Here is a 22,320-nt window from a genome sequence, read left to right on the forward strand (position 1 = left end):
TCAGTTCATATTCACGTTCCTACTTTTTGATACGTGGATCCCCATATATATGGAATGCTGACAGTCAAAATTAAACAAAATTAAATAAATGTACAATGTAATAAAATTGCAAATACATAATTGAATATACAATTAAATAATTAAGTGTCATTAAATAATTACATTTTGAATACTTCATTGGTTATATATTTCATTATTTCATTACATATTTTATCTCATGGTTCCAGCATTGGCCGAAGCACATTAATTTATTTAAACTCACTTTGACTAATAATAGTATATCCAATGAAATATATATTCACCATTTAATTATTTAATTGTATATTCAATTATATATTTACATCCACTGTCGTAACTTTGCATTGACACTTTATATTATACCACTACAGTCACTCTGTTGTAGATTTTTCTGAGATTTGTATATTTTTTTCTGACATTTGCATAATATATATATATATTTTTCTGTGTACATAAGGAGACATGCCCTGCTCATTTTTATTCTACTTCATTCTTGTTCTATTTGAGATTTTCAACATCTTGCTGCTCAGTTGTCCTGCAATTGCCCCTCGGGCATGAATAAAGTTTTATTTATAATAATTATTAATTTTATTTATTTCATTTTACATTTATTCACTGATTTTTTTTATTTAATTTTGACTGTTTTAGCATTCCATACGTACATCTTCAATAATTATAAGATTATGGCTTTAATACTTGCTAGTCTTTTTCTAAAGCGCCATTTACAAATTAATTTTTTGTTACCACAGAAACAATAATTGCTGAGCACTCCAACGCTCAACCACTGCCATGCTTTTAATGTCTTTCTTAATTCTGTTTTCTTCTTTAAATCTTGAACATAAAAGTCAAATCATAACTGAACTATTTGTACTACTTCAATGCACATGTGTGCGGGGCGGTGATAAAGCATCACACGGCCATGGTTATGTATTCACATATTACACATTTTGGGGTTGTCAGCAAGAAATAATAAAAAAAAGGAATATGTACCCAAATGAAAATAGCCAGAAGAAATGACACTGGACAGCCAAATCAAAATAATTTATTTTTGGTGACATTTCATACAGTTCTAGGATTGTGTCTCAAACACTTGGTTGACCCATTAACTACACTTCCCGTTGCCACCCAACTCAATTTAACAGAAAATAATCCAAACATGTTGCGGGGGGAATTCCTGTAGATATTTGCAAGCCTGTCAACATCACCCATATGCTCCAGAATTGATTTCACATTGCTCAAGAGTACAATTCTTTAAAAAAAAAAAAAAAAAAAGTTAGTGCATTTATTTAATCATACTAAATCACTAGCTGCTCGTAATCGTTAATGGAGGGACAGAAAAAAAATAAAAAATAAAAATAAACGGCCCCCAGTGATTGGATACTTGTTTACTGCATCATTAAAATCCAAAGTCAATGCCTCAAGTATTTTCTCAGCTGAAATTTCAATCAGTATATAATTTTCATATGCGTGATTTTATTTTGCCAATGCAATTTCACACAACTTTGGGGAAACCAGCCTACCAAGATTGGGAGAAAAGCGTTGTGCATGAAAATTAAAATAAATACATTTTAAAAAGCAATACATACAGTGAGTCAAACTTCAAATTCTAAGTCAACCTGTTTATTTTTCAAAAATGAAAAAAAGGGGGGGGGGCAAACAAACCAGAAAACCCATTCTAAAGCACAGAAACAATCTGATGAATACCTGCTGTCAAAAGCTCCCTCTGTAAATTCAGTACTATTATAGTTACATTCTCCCACACATATCTAGTGAAGGGTTATTACAATATAGCATAGGCAACTACACCTCTACAGCTTCTCAAAATCCAGTTTCAATGAGTCAAAGGTTTCCCAAAGACAATTATTTATCAGACCTCATCAAATAAAAATCAAAATGTTATTCTAGCACTATGATTGTAGGCAGCTGGCACATATTGTAGCATGAGAAAATGTTCCAATTCTCTTTATAGCCACAACTTGGCTGCTAGATATTATGTAGCTATCAATCTTAACTAACACTCTTCAGTCTAACTGACATTATGCCACTGCTATGAACAATTCACAGATATATAAGCTTAACCTGGATATCCTGTGATGTAGAAAAGAAAAAAAAGAAAAAGAAAAAAATTACCTGAACCACCAGGCACACCGAACAGTCAAATCTTAGCATCAACCTAGTCTTCTTTTTTCCATTAAAATGTCACCCTACTACCCAAACAAAACATGTAAACAGAGAACCTGACTGAATATCAACATTGACAAAGTTCTGAATCCATCCAGTGGGTAAACCCAAAACAGTTCAGATAAAAAGAAAACTTAACATGAAAAACTTTGGACCAGGCTAGCAGGTTCACTGTGGCTAACAGGCCAGTGAGCCTCAGAGTAATCCGGCTTCAAACGAGACCCACACAGAAGACTGTGGTGCAGTCAGTTACTTTCAGACTGATAACATTTAACCCAATCATGAACCAGGATCAAAACACCACCATAGAACCTTTTCATTAATATACATTAGAAGACCACACTGTCCAGTTTCAGGACAATGATTGAAAATCTCTGCTGTAAAAATCAAGTCATCCATTTCATTACATCAGTGCAACAGCACACTGAAGCACTTCAATCATTTTGCTTAACAATCAATGCATACAAAGACATCAGTCAACCCTTCAGTCATACTTGCAAACCAAGCACACAAGAAAAAAAAAATTGATGTCTTGTTGCGTTATTGATATCTCTGTATATGTACATGACATATATGCATGTTTTCTTTTTTTGTCTTAGTGCATATTGTTCTTGCAGACCAACAACTATTCTTTAAAAAAAAGAAAAAGGTAGAGGGCCTTTTATGTGGCCCAGCATCCCACCTTTCCTTAGCAGAGCATAAATGAACAACCCCCAGCTAAATTGCACTTAAATTCTTTTAAGCATAATGCTGGAGGCCAAGACAAGATTTTTGTTGCTTTTCAAATCACTCATCAAAGTTCTTCAGATGTCATTTTGCTCTCAAGTCCTGGATGTCAAAGTCATTTTAAAAGCTTTTCTTTGGACATGTTCCAGCGGGGAAGGTGGCTACCAAAATGTTGTTGCTCTTATGTTATTCATTTTCATATATTTATATATATCCATGTATATATTCATACATCTTTTTTTATATTCATTTTAAGTTTTTACTTTGGCGATACTGGTGGGATGTTCTGCTCTTTCCCAGTGTGCCTGTAGCCTCCCTGCGGGGAAGTGCGTCGGGCTGGGGGTGGGCGGCGTTGGTCACGGAACTTGAGGCCCCCCGTGCCTCTGGGGCCGTTGCTGCGGTGGTAACCTTGAGAGTCACGTTCACGCGGCGGTCGGCTCTCCTTGCATTCCCATCCCCCCTCCCTGTCGTGGCCTTTCTCTTGTTTGTCTCCAGAGCTATTGCTGGAGCCCAGCTCCTCAGCCTTGTTAACACGCAGCTCGCGCAACGGCTGGCCTGACGCCGCGCCGGAGGATGCTGGAGCAGGGGCTGCAGGGGCCGCAGGGGGAGGGTCCTTGGGTGGCCGTTGACACACTTCAGCATAGCTGAGCTTACGGGGCTCCTGAAACAAGGTGTAGATTGGAAAAACAAAAGGCACATTTAAAGTCTCCAACACCTCAATTGGTACATTTTTTTTTCTTTTTATGATTACAGTTCAAACCCTCAGATCTCATAATCTTGGTGCTCATTGGGGTAGGAAGGAACATTCTGGATTTATGGTGAGAAAAGGCAGAGAGAGAAAACAGAGCTAAGAGGAGTGAAAGATGAGTGAAAGATGAGAAAAAGAGCAACAGAGTTAGAGCTAAATCCAGTCAATTCACCGCCTCACATCCCTCTATGCGCAAAAGGATGTCATCATCAGGAAAACAACTTTGCTCAAACATTGGCAGTAATCGTGCTGTATTCACCTGTGCAGGGGTGGTGACAGTGGCTTTAGCAGGGGCCGGCGCAGCACTGGGTGTCGCTGGTGTGGAGGCAGCAGAAGGCTGAGGCCTTGGGCTCAGAACAGATTGTGTGGGAGCGGATGAGTTGAAGGTAGTTTGAACAGGTGTGCGTGGAGTTGCTTTTGGAGCAGGGGGCTCTGCCCGCTCTGCCCGCTCAGCTCTCTTCTCCTGAGCACTGACACTGAGAGAAGAACAATGTTTCAGCCATTCGGGTTCATATTAAAAATAATTTTAATCTAAATACCAAACAATAATAAAAAAAATTAAACATGAATTATTGAAACGCTCATACCTGGGAGTCGGGGGGACAAGTGGTTGAGGGGTGGACTTTGGGGCGGCTTGAACAGGGCCTGACACAGCCACAGGTTCCTCTGTGGACGCGACATGGGCTGAAGCTGAACTCATAGTGGTTTCTTTATTGGTTTGCTCGGCCTGCAAGTAAGTAATCGTGGAGATTACACCTCTGAAGTCCCAATCTCATCAATTAAGCATTATACAATGCGTTTACAAGCTTAACTTCATACCTTGTCCCTGTTCAAACCACGTACGACGTCTGACATTCGGTTTTCTAGCACTGGCTCTCCCTGTGTGCTGACCACACAGCCAGGAAGAGGTGGGAAATTCGTAGCAGCCAAGTCAAACTTAGGTGGAGGAACCTTCACCTCAGTTAAGGGTACAGGTCTCTGAGAGAAACAAATAAAGACAAAGATCACAAGATGATTCATGAATGAAAGACAGGTTTTACACCAATAGGTCACTGCCATTTACCGTGATCCGATCTTCGTCTCGCCTCCGTCGTGTTCCTCTGTAGGCTGTGCTCCGTCTGAAACACAAATCATCCGTCAGTGAGTTTAGAAGGAGTGTAGTTGCTTGCATACCATTAATCCCTGGATCATTACTTATTTTTGGACGACTCTAATTTTAAATAGAATAAGTTTGGGCTTCTCATGCTAGTCAGTTAGCTTGAGGTGCTGTGAGTGCTCAAAAATTAAATCACTTATAGACAGTCCACTGCGGCATGTTTCAGCTGAATTCAGAAACCCTGTAGGTTTTTCATTTACACTAAAGTTATATCTTTAAGAAAAACTACTAATATGAGTACATGCTAGGGCTGGGCGATATATCGAGATTTTAATATATATCGATATATTTTCAAACGCGATATGGTACGAGACAATATCGTTTATATCGATTTTTAATTTATTTATTTTTTTTATGATTTTGATATAGCTTATTTTGTGACAAATTGACTTGAATGTTTTATTTGAGATTTGCACAAATGTTTTGTTATTTGCACAACTGTCAACCTCAGTGGAAAAGTCTGCCTGTTACTGTCTACATTAATTGCAGTGTATTTTAATGTAATTGTTATGCAGGAAAGGGATATTTGTTTTATTTTATTCAAGAAGCATTTTTATTCTATATATGCAGGCAGTTTATTTTTATTTCATTTGTTTTATACATTTTGATATTGTGCAGACCTCTGTTAATAAAGGAACCTGTGTTACATTTGGCACGAGGCTTTGTATTAAAACTGACTGTTTTTTTAAGGGTTTGCCTCAGATAAAAATGAAGCTAACAGAGATGCTATGCTATAATGCTTTGGGGGAAACCCCAATTATGGCACAGAAAAAATATCGATATATATCGAGTATCGCCATTCAGCTAGAAAATATCGAGATATGACTTTTGGTCCATATCGCCCAGCCCTAGCTGAAAGGTAACCCAGCTTTACCTTCCACGCCCAGCCATGCTGCCGTCGTCGCTGGGTTCCAAAGAGGAAGAGAGGTGTGAGAACGCCAAGTTCAGGTCGGTGGTTGCATGGACCGGGTTAGCAGAGGTGGCAGCAGCAACAGGAAGTGGAGGCTGCGGGCTGCGCAGTCCAGTCAGGCTCTCCAACGGGACAGGCGTTATAGATGCTGGGGACACCTCGCTTGCCCTCACCTGGGGCTTTATATGATTTCTATTCAAGTAAACGGGGAAAGGAAAATGTGGGTTCATATTCAGTAACAAAGCTCTGAAGTCATGCTGGCAACCAGTGTTTCCCATTACTAGATGTTAGGTCTCAAGATATTGGTAGGTTTTATATCCAATTCCCCTAGCAAATTTTCATACTCCTCCAAGATACCAAACTACTCAACACAAATGTATTTCACATGGGAAGTTTTCACTCTTGTATCGTTATAATCAATTCTCCAATAGCAATGCATACGCCATTTAGTAATGTTTGTACTGTTGTGAAAATCAATACATAAAAATCAACCCAATGTGTTCTAAATTACTATTTAGTCTTCAAAAAAAAAAAAAAAAAAAAAAAAAAAAAAAAAAAAAGCAAAACAAAAAAGACAAGTTTTTATATTTTTTAAGATATTTGAACGCTTTTAAAATTTCACAAATCCACCTTTATGTCTATGACATATTACACCAGTATTGTTTACAAGATGCATGGGAAGCTTCACCGTGGTCACAGTACTGGAGTAAACCGTAACAAAAGTGACTTCAAGAGGAAACACTGGTGACACCAAGCAAATCATGACGGTTAATAGCAGGAGGACGGCATGCTTTGTCCTCAGATTAAACAGACATGCAGGTGGTTTCTGGACTGTATTTGTGTTTATGACTGTTTGAAGCAGTGGAGACTGCAAAACTGCAACCAATCATAAACCCACTGAGCAGAGCTGACAATGCCCAAGCAGGACCTGGTCAGGCCTAATTCACTTTAGTAAAAAACCTATAAGTTTGCATAAACTGATTTTCACATCAGTCTTTGACCCTCAGATCTCATAATCTTAACGCTCATTGGGATGGAAGTGAAGCGTCTGACTTTGAAAGAAAGAATACAGATAGAAGAAAAGATAGGAGGAAAATAAGAGAGCCAAAGCCAGATACTCCATCCCCGTCTTCCCTCTATGCGCATCATGATTTCATCATCGGGTCTGACTTACTTCCTTATCAGGTTCGTTTTGACTGATAAACCAGTTATCCTAATTTAAGCAGGGATGACCTGCACTCAACTCAATTGTCAGCATTTCTCTGTTACTGCACATAAACAAGGCATACACTCAACAACTGAAGGAAGCAAGAAGAAAAAGAAAAATGGGCGATTAGTCGTTATGAAGGTAAAACGTTATTTTGATGTACACAATGTGAAAGCGGAGTGGATGTTTTAAGAGCTGGAAAAAAAAAAGCCTTAACAGGTAAAAAGCAACTACTCAGAACAAAACAGCAGCCAGTATTTATCAAAGTGAAATGACAAATCCAGACTGTTCAGTAAATGGCACCCAACATCATCACAACAAATAAGGGGATTGATTTGGGTAAAAAAAAAAAAAAGGGGGAATCTGACTGGCAGAGGGCGTGAACCCCGTTATGGATTTGATAATTTAGCTGCTGCAGTATGGTCAGAGATGAGGGTAGCGATGAAGCTCATTGTGCAGTATACTATTTGTACCTGAAGGCATTTATTACATTCTTTCTTGAATAAAGAGGGACACTGTGGGGACAGCAAGAAAACAGGGAGTGAAGAGCAATTCCCCGACAGGGTTACATTATTTTTTTCACAACACTGCACTGCAGATGATTTGATGTTCACAGTTTAACTTCATGCAAACAAGAAAATGAGTGGTAAATTATACAGTGTTTCCTCTACATTCATTTAGGAGTGGCGGGCCGCCATTCCTGAACCCTAGCTGCCGTTCCTTTAAATGTGTCTGTTTAATACAATAGTAATTACTCGCAAGAGCGCGGCCTTGAAAGTGCCAATCACGCAAGGAAACAGGTGTCCTCTTGGAAAATAGGGCAGGGACGTAATGGAGAAATGGTAGACTTATTAACTTAAGATAACTCATAATAGACTTTAGCTCAAGTTATTTGGGCCCGGTGCCAAGTCAGTGTCGCTAACTTGAGTAAACTAATTGATAGCATTTAGCTTTCAACTTAACAGTATGAACTGTGAGGGGGACTCTTTCTATTTGTAGATGAAGACTGACTTGAGATACAGGCTGCAAGAGGAGGGGGGGGGGTCACCTCAACGGGCCACCTATTGGAGAATTTCCATACGTGCCTTGGAGATGTTTTACAAAAGACCCAGAAAAATCCAATGTTCTGAGTTGTTTTGTGTATTCATTTAGTTTGACATTCAGCTTTGAAAATATCATTTTCAAATGGCCACTTAATAAATAGTTTGTAGCAGTAAAATCTGAAGTGTCATTTCTTTACGCCGCAACGACTCCCCAGAGCCTGCCCCCGCTGCTGAAAAAAAATCCTAGAGGAAACACTGTTATATATTCCTTTTAGAGTATTTTATACAAATAGCAGGCTCTGATTAAAGTAAAAACTCAAACAGGGAAAAAAAGGAACCAAAAAAAAAGAAGAAGTGCTTACCGGCTTCTGTTGAAAGGACGAGTGATATTGAGAGCACCGGAGCCTGTTTTATAGTGTCCAGCAGAGCCAAATCCATTCACAAAGCTGCTATTGGGAAATGGTGCCTGCTCAAGGAGAAAAGGCAGCTTTTACAAATCCTGTTCACCTAATAATTTATGCATTTAAAACAAAAAACAAAACACACACACACTCTGAAGCAGACCCAAAAACGTGAAAAGTAAATGCACAAGGTTGTATGCTACAAGTCTCCTACAGTACAAAATATTCAGGCTAATTCATTGTTATGCAACACTGTGCGTTTATGTTACTGACGATTCAAATGCTGAGGAAAGTCAGCTTTGATTTCACACTTCAGACAATTAAATATATCTGGTAGCTCTGACTGAAGTGTTTCCACTTGTAGCATTTCCCAAATTTCATTAACTTTGAATGTTGATTCATTGAAAGTTTTTTTCCTCTATGGAGTGTCAGGCGTGTTTTGACAGAGTTGTGAAACTCTTTAATGTCCAAGTCATAATTCATAATTTGAAATTCAGACTGAAAACCAGTGGGGAGGATATGGTTATGCCATACAAGAAGTGTATATTACTCTAATACTAAATTATCCACTCTTAATTAATGCTGCAGACACCATAATGACATGTAGACCATTAAAAATAGCAATTACTTATAAGAAAATTAACTTCTTGGCCACAAGCCTCAAGTTGGTGACCTAAAACTAGATGGTTACTAAAATCACTCCAGCCCAGTATGATTTTCCCCCCCTTTTTTCAGATACAAAACAGCTGCTGATGTTAATACTGCTCAACCACCATAGAAAAATATTTTTCTAACGTATATGTCCCCATCTTTTGCACTTATTTTGAAAAGGTACTTCACTTCTTGGTGCGGGGGCTTTCCCAGTCAAAGGCAACGTTATTCCTCATCTAAACTAACTGCCAATAACAGCAGGAGGAGGGCAAGAGGGCAAGAAGCAGTGGAGACTGCAAAACTGCAACCAATCATAAACCCACTGAGCAGAGCTGACAATGCCCAAGCAGGACCTGGTCAGGCCTAATTTACTTTAGTAAAAAACCTCAGTTTGCATAAACTGTTTTTCACATCAGTCTTTGACCCTCAGATCTCATAATCTTAACGCTCATTGGGATGGAAGTGAAGCGTCTGACTTTGAAAGAAAGAATACAGATAGAAGAAAAGATAGGAGGAAAATAAGAGAGCCAAAGCCAGATACTCCATCCCCGTCTTCCCTCTATGCGCATCATGATTTCATCATCGGGTCTGACTAAAGGCTGAAATATGGTTCTGCGTCAAAACGACGCTGTGCCTACGGCGTGTGGTTTGGGTCGACGCAGACCACACGCCGTCACTGACGTGCACCTCCCGAAAATTGTAACTACGCGTCGAGGCGACGCAGACCACACGCAAACGGAGAGGGCTGTGATTGGTTCACTTGGAAGCAACGCATTTCCGGTTTCCGGTTTGAAGCAGTCGTGAACTTTCAGGGCTCTTTTCTTCGTTTATGTGTGATTTTTTTTGTTTTGTTTTTTTGCACAATAGTTGTCCTTATCTCTTTGATTCACTGTGACCGGAAAAAGCCGGATAAACCATTCAGAAAAAGATCGCTAACTAGCGGTCGCGGGGGGTACTGCACCGCGACGAAATGAAGTGACGGAGAAGTCCGAAGGGTTCACGACGGCGTCACGGTGACGCCGTGTGCTCTGCGTTGGTGTGACGCAGAACCTTAATTCAGCCTTTACTTCCTTATCAGGTTCGTTTTGACTGATAAACCAGTTGTTATCCTAATTTAAGCAGGGGTGACCTGCACTCAACTGTCAGCATTTCTCTGTTACTGCACATAAACAAGGCACACACTCAACAACAGAAGGAAGCAAGAAGAAAAAGAAAAATGGGATTAATGGTCTAATAAATGTTCACGACTGTCACAGCCCCTAAGTGCATCAGTAGTCATTCTTACCAGAGGAGTTTCAAAGTACGGTGTGGGCGAAGGTGTCCAAGTGGGAGGTACAATCCCATAGACGGGGTACTGCTGCTGGGGGTAGACATGCTGCATGTACAGATGGGAACTGTACTGGGACTGGTTCTGGGACTGTTGAGCGTACAGGCTACTGTCCATGCTACGGTAGCCATTCTTTGCAAAAAACGTGTTGATGGCCTTTATTCTGGCCTGTTACCAAGAAACAAGGAAGAAAATATCAAATCAAAACTTTACATAGGGGCATTTCCAAACTGATGAAGTTTTAGCTTAACTCACCATGATGGGTTTTCCCTGAAATGTTTTTACTTCCTCCCTCAAGTACTTGTATGCCTGGAATAGAAACAAGAGACTTGTAATGCTGTTCATGGTGCAGCACTGCGACTCAATACTTGAACGTGAGGAAAAGTGAGGTTTGACGAGCACTACCTGTTGAGCATCCGTGTCTGACTGGAATGTGATGTACCAGTTGTTGTTGTGCGCAAACTCGACACTTATTACCTTCGGACAATTGTCATTTTTAAACAATGACTCCACTTCCTATAAATGTGACAAAGAATTGTCTCAGTTCAGGGAAAATGTTAGCTCTGATACAGTGCTGCCATTATGTATGCACGGCATGACTTTACCTCGACAGGTGTGGTTTCAGGGACTTCTCTCAAGATGATAATGCACCGCTTGTGATTAGGACGCACCTTCTCCCCTTTTTCATCAACTTGTACCATAGGAGAGGCTGAAGGGAGGAGGGTGTAGAACATAAGTATAGACATATGTATGTACAGAAAGTAAGAGGGTGCAAATAATTGAAAATGTCTAAATTTTTTTCAACTTTAATTCCGTTAATACGTTCAAACTGTGTGTTTCCATGTACACTTCACTTACCGTATTTTCTGGACTATAAGCAGCTACTTTTTTCATAGGTTTTGAACCATGCGGCTTATACAAAGGTGTACTATTCTTTGAATTATTCTTCCACCGCTAGGGGGAGTGCTAACCGGAATTAAAATAAAAACTAAGACAAAATAAATACAAAGAAGAATACGCTACTTCTTCTTCAGCAGATAGAAGTAGAAGCAGATTTCAAACAGATAAATAGATAAATAAATACCGGTTATTTTCTCTTGGTTCTGTCCCGTTTTAATCAGCAAAGTTGCTGCCGTGTTAAAAGACACTGTTAGGAAAGGATCTATTTATGTACAAATATGTACATCATTTACAGTTCAAAATCTTTCTTTACATGTAGTAAATATCTAATCTAACATCATAAATATCTGCGGCTTGCATATCTTTTTTTTTTTTTTTTAAACAGAGCGGATGCGGCTTATATACAGGTGCGGCTTATAGTCCAGAAAATACGGTATTTAAAATTTGCAAAAATTAACTCAGAAAAATAACTGTCTATATTTACATCAAAAATCTTTTCAGTGTTTTATGAGGCAAACCAATTTAAAAAATAAAATATCACTCATGAATTGTAAAACATTTCACCTACATCTCAACACATCCAGGATGAGGTCCATGTCTGTGGTGAGGACCTTGATGCCCTCCATGCTGGCTATGGTCCAAATGGGGACAAACTGATCGCTGTCCATCTGCGACATCAGGTACAAGTCCTTGGACAGATTCTCTCTGAATCACAAGAGACAAATCCATGCAGATCATCTCGATCAGTATTCTCTTAAAATCATATATGTATTTTTAAAGTGCTTCTAGCCTTCTCACCTAGAGAAATAAAACTCCAGCTCTTTCTTAAGAGACTCCCGTAGATTCTCAGAGGAGACTGGCTGTTCTTCAGTTTTACAATCTGTTGAGAAATAAAATTGAAATGTCAGTGCTAAGAGCAAAACGCATCACAACAATGACAAATGATAAACATCAGGGTAGACAACATAGGAAATCAAATTAAATCCATCCAAGTGTTTAACAAAAATGTACAATTTGCACACTGCTGAAACCCAAAGCAATGCAAGAGCAGGAATTACACATTAGTATGAAACCATGTCTTTTTCTGTACTTTATGGCCATTTGTTAAATACACACAAAAGACACTTTTACCATGTTATTACAGCCCTTTCAACATATTCTCTAATATTTCCAGGGGTAAAAAGACTCCAAAACAGAGGGGAGGAGAGTTCCGTTTGTAAGAGCAAACTGGCACTGCAGAATAAGCTACTCTTAAGAGTGGCATCCAAGTCACTCAAATGACTGACGCTGGCAAGCCATGTAATCCCACAACGATGCAGCGCTTTCAATCTATGTGAATTATTTCACCGTTGGTTTTGAGCATCCTGTTTTAATAAAAAAAAAAAAAAATTGAAGCTGGCGGTAAGTCTGAATAGAGTATGGCAACTTCTAGAAAAAGACAAAGCGTTGAAAGTTTGGGAATACTTTAGGGCAGTTGGTGATAAGAGGGGTTTGTACACTTTGTAAGACTTCGTTGGAGCACAACAGCGATGCATGAGCACCTGAAAAGGAGTCACACAGGAGCTGCAACAGCAAAGGACAACCGAAGTATGATTAAAAAACGTCACACAAGCTTGTGATTTTTTACAAATAAATTCAGTGAAGTATAATGACCATCTTTGGATGTTAAGCAGGCTACGTAATGTTATGTTTTAGGAAGTGACGGCAACGCGATGCACTAACATTTACACATTTTTAAGTTGCGTTCAAAATAAAATGAAAGCAAATTAAATGGCCATTAGTGGATTTTTGGAGGGGAGATTGATCGTTTACATTAGTCGTCACATATGCCTTGCCTGAGTGGATGCATTTGTCTTTGTGAGCACATAAGGGTAGAAACCTCTCATGAGTGATACAGAGAGCAAATAAAATTTAAACGCACATCCAAAACCATGCTTTTTTCCGTAGACTGCAAAACTGCAACCAATCATAAACCCACTGAGCAGAGCTGACAATGCCCAAGCAGGACCTGGTCAGGCCTAATTTACTTTAGTAAAAAACCTCAGTTTGCATAAACTGATTTTCACATCAGTCTTTGACCCTCAGATCTCATAATCTTAACGCTCATTGGGATGGAAGTGAAGCGTCTGACTTTGAAAGAAAGAATACAGATAGAAGAAAAGATAGGAGGAAAATAAGAGAGCCAAAGCCAGATACTCCATCCCCGTCTTCCCTCTATGCGCATCATGATTTCATCATCGGGTCTGACTAAAGGCTGAAATATGGTTCTGCGGCAAAACGACGCCGTGCCTACGGCGTGTGGTTTGGGTCGACGCAGACCACACGCCGTCACTGACACGTACCTCCCGAAAATTGTAACTACGCGTCGAGGCGACGCAAACCAAACGCAGACCGAGAGGGCTGTGATTGGTTCGCTTGGTAGCAACGCATTTCCGGTTTGAAGCAGTCGTGAACTTTCAGCGCTCTTTTCTTCGTGTATGTGTGATTTTTTTTTTGTTTTGGTTTTTTGCACAATAGTTGTCCTTATCTCTTTGATTCACTGTGGCCGGAAAAGGTCGGATAAACCATTCAGGAAAAGATTGCGAATTAGCGGTCACGGGGGGTATTGAACCGCGGCGAAATGGAGTGGCGGAAAAGTCCGAAGGGTTCGCCGCGGCGTCACGGCGACGGAGTAGGCACGGCGTCGTTTTGACGCAGAACCATAATTCAGGCTTAAGGCTCAAATGATTGAATTGGCGGTTGGAACCCCGCTCCTCCAGTCATCTGTCATTGTGTCCTTGGGCAAGGCACTTCAGCCACCTTGCCTCCAGTGAGGGCATCGCTGGTGTATGAATATTGTATGAATGTTTCGGTGGTGGTCGGAGAGGCCGTTGGTGTGGATTGGCTGCTACGTTTCAGTCAGTCTGCCCCAGGGCAGCTGTGGCTACACATGTACTTTACCATCACCAAGTATGAATGAAGAGTGAATGAACAATGGTACCATTGTGAGCACTTTGAGTGTTCAAGAAAAGCACGATAAATCAAATCTTGTACTACTACTCTTAGAAATTGTTCTCCAAAAATTTCACAACTCAAAGCTGCAACTCAGCTTTAGTTTACTTTAATGTCTAGTGTATCATAGGTACACCATCGGAAAGCTCTTGTTTTTTACTTTCAGAAATTGATCAAATTTTTGATTTGCAGCAACCATTTAGTTGTAATGTTAGCTTCTTCCTGCCGTTACTCCTGTGTGTCCATAAACTATAAATACCTACGTGAGAGGCTGGTAATTCTTGTCTGTGGTTGTACTTTAGAAGCCTTGGAGAAGCTGTAAAGACCTGTATTAGTGTGCGAAGTTCTCTTTCTCTATGGTCTTTTCCCTTTGATTATTCCCCCCAGGGGTCACCACAGTGAATCATCCACCTTCATCTAAACCCCATTCTCTGCATCCTCTTCTCTGACACCAACTAACTTCATATCCTCTTTCACTTCCGGTAGTTTTTGAATTTTCTAGATATCTTAAGTGGCCTTGGGGTTATAATTAAGAGAAGTACTCTGCCAAGTTCTGTTGGCGATGACAGGATGGTTATAAAGATGCTTAGATTTGACCTAACGGTTTATTTTTTTAAGGAGTCTTATGAGCCGAATAGTTTGGCAATCACATAAGTTAAATAAATGCCGTATTTTCTACTTAAGATATACATTTCCAAGGTTTTCTTGTCAAGTGTGACTTATACATCTGCATAACAACACAGTCTGATCTCAGGGGAAACTTGCAAGGACATCTTGGCAAGATTAGCAAACCTTCAATGCTTTCCACTTGTGAATTGTCTTTCTCACTGTAGAACATAGAATTTTAGTTTTACAATTCTCTTAATTGATGTGGTGCAACAAGTGCCTTCAAGGAGTTTGCCTGTATCTTTTCCTCTCGGCACTGTATTAACATATACCTGAATGCACCAGACCTTCAGCATGCCATAATGTCTGCAAATCTGCTGATGATCAATTTATGATTAGCAACACCTGGCTGCAACTTGTCCTTTTAAACCCCATGGAAACACTAACCAGTACTTGGTATTGCCTACACGATTCCCTTCTTAAATGAAAAGAAGCTGACCTTTCACAAATACATCTTTACATTTCACTTCTCTTCCTTTCTTACAAGTGTGTGCCAACGACATGACAATTTGAAATGAGGGGAAGAAAGTCTCCAATCCAGAAACTGTTACGTGGGTATGCCTGTGTATATGATGGATATATCTGTCTCAGATTTTATGTCCCTTCAAAAGAAGTGACGATGTAAATTAGAAATGCTGCTACGGTCCATATTTCTATTCTTTCTTGCCTCCATCTCTTCTCCAATCAAATCTGATCAACTTTTTGACCAAACCAAATCAAGAGAAGAGCAGGTACAAAAAGCTCTTCTATTGATTAAACAAACCTATCCAGTTGAATGTGTTATAATTCTAAATGTTATAAATATAAACATATTTCATTAGCTTAGCACATTTTCCCTGCCATCCTTGCTGGAGGACTTTTCGTATTGGCAGTGCAGGTATTCATCATAACAACCAGTGGTCAAAGTTCAACCAAGTTAAACTTTGGCTGTCACCTGCAAGTGAACTCACTTGGCTTGTGCTTTGTTTGGCGTAGCCACAAATCATCATCATGTGGTCTCAGCCACTGGAAATAATGTGTTTCAAAAGCAGCAGTGGCACTATTCCTGTCCAAAGGCCATGATGCAAAAGTACTAAGTTATCTGTATGACAGATTACTGTGGTGCTGCACTTGATTACATTCACAAGTGCCTTTAACACCCTGCATCCACTCCCTGTATGTAAATATGAACAAAAAAATTTTGAAAACCTTGCTCAAGTGTTACCTAATGAGTGGTAACTGGGTTTACAGTTTGGGGGAACTATGTTTCACCTGGATACAAGGCTTGTTTAATTTTCAGGTATAATGATGTTAAGGTAAACACAGGGATTAAAGCAAAAAAAAAATCCCAGGACGGAAAGTTTTCAGACCCTTCCCGCATATTCCGCAACTTCCAGCATATTCCGCAATTTCACCGCATAAAAGCACATAAAAAACCCGCACATTTAATCGCATAATCAATGATTTTAGCCCGCAAAATCAAGGATTTTAGCCCGCAGAATCAAGGATTTTTGCCCGCGTTTTTCTGGAGGGTCTAATTAGGTGTCAGGTTACGTGCATCTAAAACCAGAGGAGAACTTTACTGTGTGTGCACAGCCAACAGCTGATTGACTGCAGTGGGCGCCGTTCGACAAGTCACCGCGGCGCTACAGACACCCCGGTGTTCATATTTTTTGTCAGATTTGCGCTGATCTCATAAAAAAATATCCCAAAAAAATCCCCAGGACGGAAATCCGTACCCAGTACGGAGAACTTTAATCCCTGGGTAAACAATAAAGCAAGAATCTGATCAGCTGGTACGATCTTTTGTTAGTTAGTGGTAAGACCACTAACTTTTTTGTTAGTGGTAAGACCACGCACTTTGCTATATCTACATGTTACATTTTAGATCCTATACAATCATTATCATTTTTGAAACATACTGAAAACGGTCATCTACTTAGCAGCAGCCACAGTAAATTTGTACAGGCGACTGCATGTGATGTGACTGACCTGAGGTCCCTGTTGTGGACTCAGCGGGGGAAAAGCCCAACTCTTGAGGGTCCATTCCATTTACTGCTATCTCAGCTGTTGCTGTGGAGCTGCTGTCATCCAGGGCTGTGAATCCCACAGTGTACTGCTTGCACCCAGCAGTTGAAGACTCAGAATAATCTTTAAAACAATAAAAAGATTTGAATCAGATACAACAGCACATTGTCTTACTTTCATTTCTTGCTTATATATAAAAAGAACCAAATCACCAATACCAGTTTATAAATGTATAGTAATGTCTCATATATTATAAGGAAAAAAAAAAAGCGCACACAACATGTGAAGTTTTCTGAAATAGCTTTTTCAAACATTGAAAAAGCACTATAAATAAAATTAAATAAAAACATCTCCTTCACTCAGATGTCAAAAGTTAATTTCTCTTACCCTCATTATCTTCCGAGGTAGGCCAATGAGAGCTGCCGGTAACGGCCTCACTGGAGGCCACAGGCATCTCCTGCCACACCTTGGCATTTGGGTTCAAACCAGCACCTTTTGACGTGACCTTCAAAACAGAAACAGCAGGATCAGACGAGTTCCAACTCAATTTAAAACCAAAATGATGCTTGCTTGTACTGCAGCTGAATCAAGGATGAGAAACAGCAGGGTTACTTTCAGGGAGTGAAATGGTCAACTGAAAAAGTCAGATGGCATGTTAATTGTCTTTGAATTAATATGAATGTTTCTTTCTGAATCAACAAAACATTGAGTATTTTGTATTTCAACTTCTTGCCAAAAGACAAATTTGATAATTAAAAAGGCTAATTTGACAAAATAATGTAGTTTTGGTGACTGAACAATTGCATCTTCTTTAAGATATGTAGATACATCTGCTGTCACAAAAGCATTGTATTTAGGCCTGCAAATAAATGTAAATTTTTCTTATAAAAAGGAAACAAGTTGGTTGTTTTTATAAAGTGATCCATCTTGTTTTCAATTGTATATTTATAATTTGGCTTTAATTAAGCAAAAGTTTTATCAGATTACATGAGTAATCAATGGTATATTCAATAGAATAAATTACCAAAATATTCGATAGCTGCAACCCTAATTGTATTTAGCAAGTGTCAAATAACAGCTTATTTATAAATAAATAACTAGAATGTCAAATAATGTACAATAATAGGCCTTCACTATGACAGCTTATTGTACAACTATTTATTCTATTTAAAATAATATAAAAAGTTTTTTTTAAATTAGATATAAACGACAACACCAGCATACCACATGCCTTCTGTCAAAAATGTAGCCATTACGCCTACCGGAGCAAAATGATTAAAACTGCAATGTTTAAAACAAAATTACAGTCGCTATCTGCATGATACAAAAAAAAAAAAAAGTAAAGCAACAAAATTAAAAGTGGTAACTGCTCCCTGTGGCATTAACCTACATTTTTAACCAAATATTAGATCTGGTGCCCCATAATGTAACCAGCTGTGCTTCACCAAGAAATATTATGACCCTGCAAAGATCTAGTGCCCAAAATAAGTCATACAGTATTACCATGCACAGACTACACATGCACAATATAAACTTTGAGGATCTACATCATATGAACGTGTACAGCAGTGTCCAACAACATGTGAACTATAGTAATGCAACACTCATCATTTTCCATGAGTAATCTACAAACGAAGCGTATGTGGTAGCATAATGTATGCCGACTTCAGAATCAATAGAAAGAGCAGAATGGTTTTTGTTTTATTTATTTTTTGGTGGAAGTTATGTAAGAAATACAAATACTGCTGCTACCAAGTAACTGCTGGGCTTTGTTTGAATGCAATAAAAAAAAAGAGACGAACAAACGGAACACATATGAAGGAGATCTGCTAAAAAATAGCATCTCAAGTTGTACGAACATATTTCATTTACAGAACGCATTAATTTTAACCTGCCTTACAATTACTACCAGGATATTAATGATTTTTTCGGTCATTTAAATCTGCACCACATGTATCCGAGTCGTCACACCAGTAGGAAGTGTTTGGCAAGTTGCGCCCAAATGTATAATAGTAAAGATAAAAGTATTAATCTGACACTCAAGGTTAAAATTCCCTTATCTTTTTCAAAATTATAACTTTGTTCTACACTTCCCTGAAATTATTACTTTGTTCTACACTTCCCTGTAAAAGTCTAATTGTTGCAGTATATGCCTGCAATTCTAATGTATTTAGTAATATAAAAAAACTTTTTTCTTTTAATAGATTGTTAAAATAGTTTTACAATAAGCTGTCATAGTGAAGGCCTATTAATTATCTCTCATCCATGGTATATTATTTGACATTCTAGCTATTTATTTATAAATAAGCTGTTATTTGACACTTGCTGAATACAATTAGGGTTGCAGCTATCGAATATTTTGGTAATCGATTTATTCTATCGAATATACCATTGATTAGTCAAGTAATCTGATAAAACTTACTTTTGCTTAATTAAAGCCAAATTATAAATATACAATTGAAAACAAGATGGATCATTTTATAAAAACAACCAACTTGTTTCCTTTTATAAGAAGAATTGACATTTATTTGCAGGCCTAAATACAATGCTTTTGTGACAGCAGATGTATCTACATATCTTAAAGAAGATGCAATTGTTCAGTCACCAAAACTACATTATTTTGTCAAATTAACCTTTTTAATTATGAAATTTGTCTTTTGGCAAGAAGATGAAATACAACATACTCACTATTTTGTTGATTCAGAAAGAAACATTCATATCAATTCAAAGACAATTAGTAATCTGATAAAACTTACTTTTGCTCAATTAAAACCAAATTATAAATATACAATTGAAAACAAGCTGGATCACTTTATAAAAACAACCAACTTGTTTCCTTTTATGTATTTGAGCACATTGAGTCCATGCTCATCATGTGAAATGTGCTTTATAAATACATTTGCCTTGCCTAAAATAAATATTTCATAAAAAAAAAAAAAAAAGTTTAGGTTTATACAATAACACACCGGGCAAAATACAGATCTTGTTGTGGACCAAATGCGGTTTATGCCTTTGTCGAGAAAGGAGTGAAAGGCAGCTTTCCAATAACCTTGAAACGTCAGTAACTGTAACATCTACCAGCTTCCTATTATGACATTGTCACTTGCCACCTGCTAGCAGATCCAGCCCCCTTTTTGTTGAAGCCCTTGCTTTGAAAAAAAAAAGAGCAGATTCTAGTTGAAATAGTTGGGGGTGGGGGGGGTTGATATATCCAGTCGACCAGTGTCTTTGATTTAAAGCAACGGACATATCTCGGACGTGCAACTTGACACATGGTTACAATGCATGGCTGTGTGCAGCAGCAGCAGCAGCACAGGCCGGAGAGCAGCAGTCAGCTGACTGCGCCGCCGCGCAGGCCAGGTATCTGCATGCTGCTGCTAGCAGCGCTAGCCCCAGACAGATTACCACCCAGTTACAGGGAATCAACCACAACCACCCAGCAAACGACAATCTTAAAGAGTCTGCAACATAATTTAAAACAAAAGATCAACCGGGTTGGTGTGCATACATGCCTCTAATAGCACTGACGTCATTGTAAAACTGCGTCAAAACTTAACAAGCTAATGATTACTCAGCAAACTACTTAATGAGTGTGCTTAGTTTGGCTGTGCGGCAGCTAAGGGGAAACATTTTTTAAATAAAAACGCTTTTTTTTCTTCATTTTTTGTTGCACGAACTGGATGCAAAACACGCAAAACAAGTGCAACTTGTGTCTGTTGTCACAACTCTACACCATCATCAGTCTCAGGCGGATTACGCCGAAAAATACCAGAAAAGTCTAAAGGCTGATTTATGGTTCCGCGTTAATGCTGCGTTCCATTTACCTCGGAAGTCGGAACTCGCAACTGGGAATGACGTCACAGCCGAGTTATCAGCGTTCCCGTTACAAAGTAGGTAAACAAGTTTGTAGTTCGCATATACCACATGAAAATGTAAATTACACTATAGCAGCATATATATGCCGAACAATACTTGTATACGACTGATTTAGTGTGACCAAAACTAGAATGAAGTGCTACGAATTTTTACACAGCTCTCTTCTACTGTTTACAACCGGGGCAGCCATCTTGGAATGTGAACTCGGGGGTGGTGAAGACTCTCCCACTTTCCCAGTGGGAAATCCCACTTCGAGGGGCGTTCCTGTTGAAAATTCCGACTGGGAACTGGGAAATCCCCACTTCCGAGGACAAATGGAACGCGGCATTAATCGACGCAGACCCTACGCCGTAGGCTCTGCGTCGATTCAACGCGGAACCATAATTCAGGCTTTCGCCACACAGTTACTGCTTCACATTGACTCAATTTAGTGGAAATTCACTTTTAAGTGTTAAATATGAATATTAAACATCAGGATGGCAGCTGGCGGCTGTAGCCGCCGCTGGGCCTGGCTCTCACCATGCCGCCGGGCCCCCCCTCGCCCCCGGGCGGAGCCGCGTCCTCCCCGCCGGTGCTGGGTCCGGGATCAGCCTCCTCCTGCAGCAGCGGCGGCTCTCCGCTCTGGTCTGAACTCATCAGCCGCTCCTGATCACTCCCACCCCGCCGCTGTCTCCCGGTCCCCCGCCTCCCCCTCCCCAGCAGCAGTGGTGGGGTGGGTTCTGCTGGTCCTGCTGGTTCTGGTCGGTCTGGGTCCGCACACTTCGACTTAGCTCCCTCGCTAGTTAGCCACTTAGCTCGCTATGAATCAACGCAGCGTGCTAACGACGGCGAGCTTCAATGAATCGGGGTACTAACTGGGTCGAGCGATGCCCTAACCATGACTCTTTTGACACCACGGTCCTCGCCGGCAGTTTGGTCAATATTACCCCCCCACAGCGTGTTCGTGAGGCGCATTCCTGACCGGGCGACCGGAGCGGACACAGCGGACATGCAGCTCTCCTCAGCGCAGGCACGCAGTCCGCCGACGTCCCGGCGGCCCCCGCGGCTCCGTGACCTCTGACGAAACACTTCCTGTTGCTGCTGCTGTAGTTTTCAACCTTTCTTATTTGTGGGTCTATTTCAGGGGAACGAATTTAAAATGTATTTGAAATCTCTAAAACGTATAACAACAATTAAGGCACGAAATTTATATGATCTCTTAAAGAATTTTCCCTACTGAATTGAATAAAATCAGTCTGAATTCCCCCTTATAAAAGCTGCTTTTTTTTCCTTACTAGTTTTATTACTTTACTAATTTAATTACTTATTTATATAAGTTCCCTTTATTTCATTATGTCTGTTTATTATTTATTTTATTCAGTCTGTTGCACTTTAGGTTAAAACATTTTAAAATATGTCACATTAGGATCAGTTTCATGTTCCCTTGTTACTCTTTCTGGATTTCTAATGCTGTATTATTTGTCATGCTCAATTCACTCAGCTGTTGTAGTCTTTTCTATTAATAACGTCATG

General features: G+C 39.5%; 1 protein-coding gene across 2 annotated transcripts; it reads right to left on the bottom strand.

The window, feature by feature from the left end:
* Window positions 1-1,043: 1,043 nt before the first annotated feature.
* larp4aa (La ribonucleoprotein 4Aa) lies at window positions 1,044-21,844 on the bottom strand. 2 transcript variants are annotated; one of them, XM_061736243.1, is made up of 17 exons: window positions 21,328-21,844; window positions 17,320-17,437; window positions 16,897-17,055; window positions 12,067-12,148; window positions 11,837-11,973; window positions 10,974-11,077; window positions 10,774-10,884; window positions 10,624-10,677; window positions 10,327-10,536; window positions 8,352-8,455; window positions 7,420-7,461; window positions 5,704-5,931; window positions 4,737-4,791; window positions 4,493-4,651; window positions 4,261-4,400; window positions 3,933-4,149; window positions 1,044-3,586 (listed from the first exon to the last, which is right to left on the bottom strand). In XM_061736243.1, the coding sequence occupies exons 1-17, from the start codon at window positions 21,442-21,444 to the stop codon at window positions 3,185-3,187; spliced, it is 2,439 nt and encodes an 812-aa protein (XP_061592227.1). In that variant the 5' UTR covers window positions 21,445-21,844; the 3' UTR covers window positions 1,044-3,184. The 2 variants fall into 2 exon arrangements, with proteins under 2 accessions (XP_061592227.1, XP_061592229.1); XM_061736245.1 differs by lacking the exon at window positions 7,420-7,461.
* Window positions 21,845-22,320: the final 476 nt, after the last annotated feature.

The sequence above is a fragment of the Cololabis saira genome, chromosome 12 (assembly GCF_033807715.1).
Source record: "Cololabis saira isolate AMF1-May2022 chromosome 12, fColSai1.1, whole genome shotgun sequence".
NCBI classification, from domain to species: Eukaryota; Metazoa; Chordata; class Actinopteri; order Beloniformes; family Belonidae; genus Cololabis; species Cololabis saira.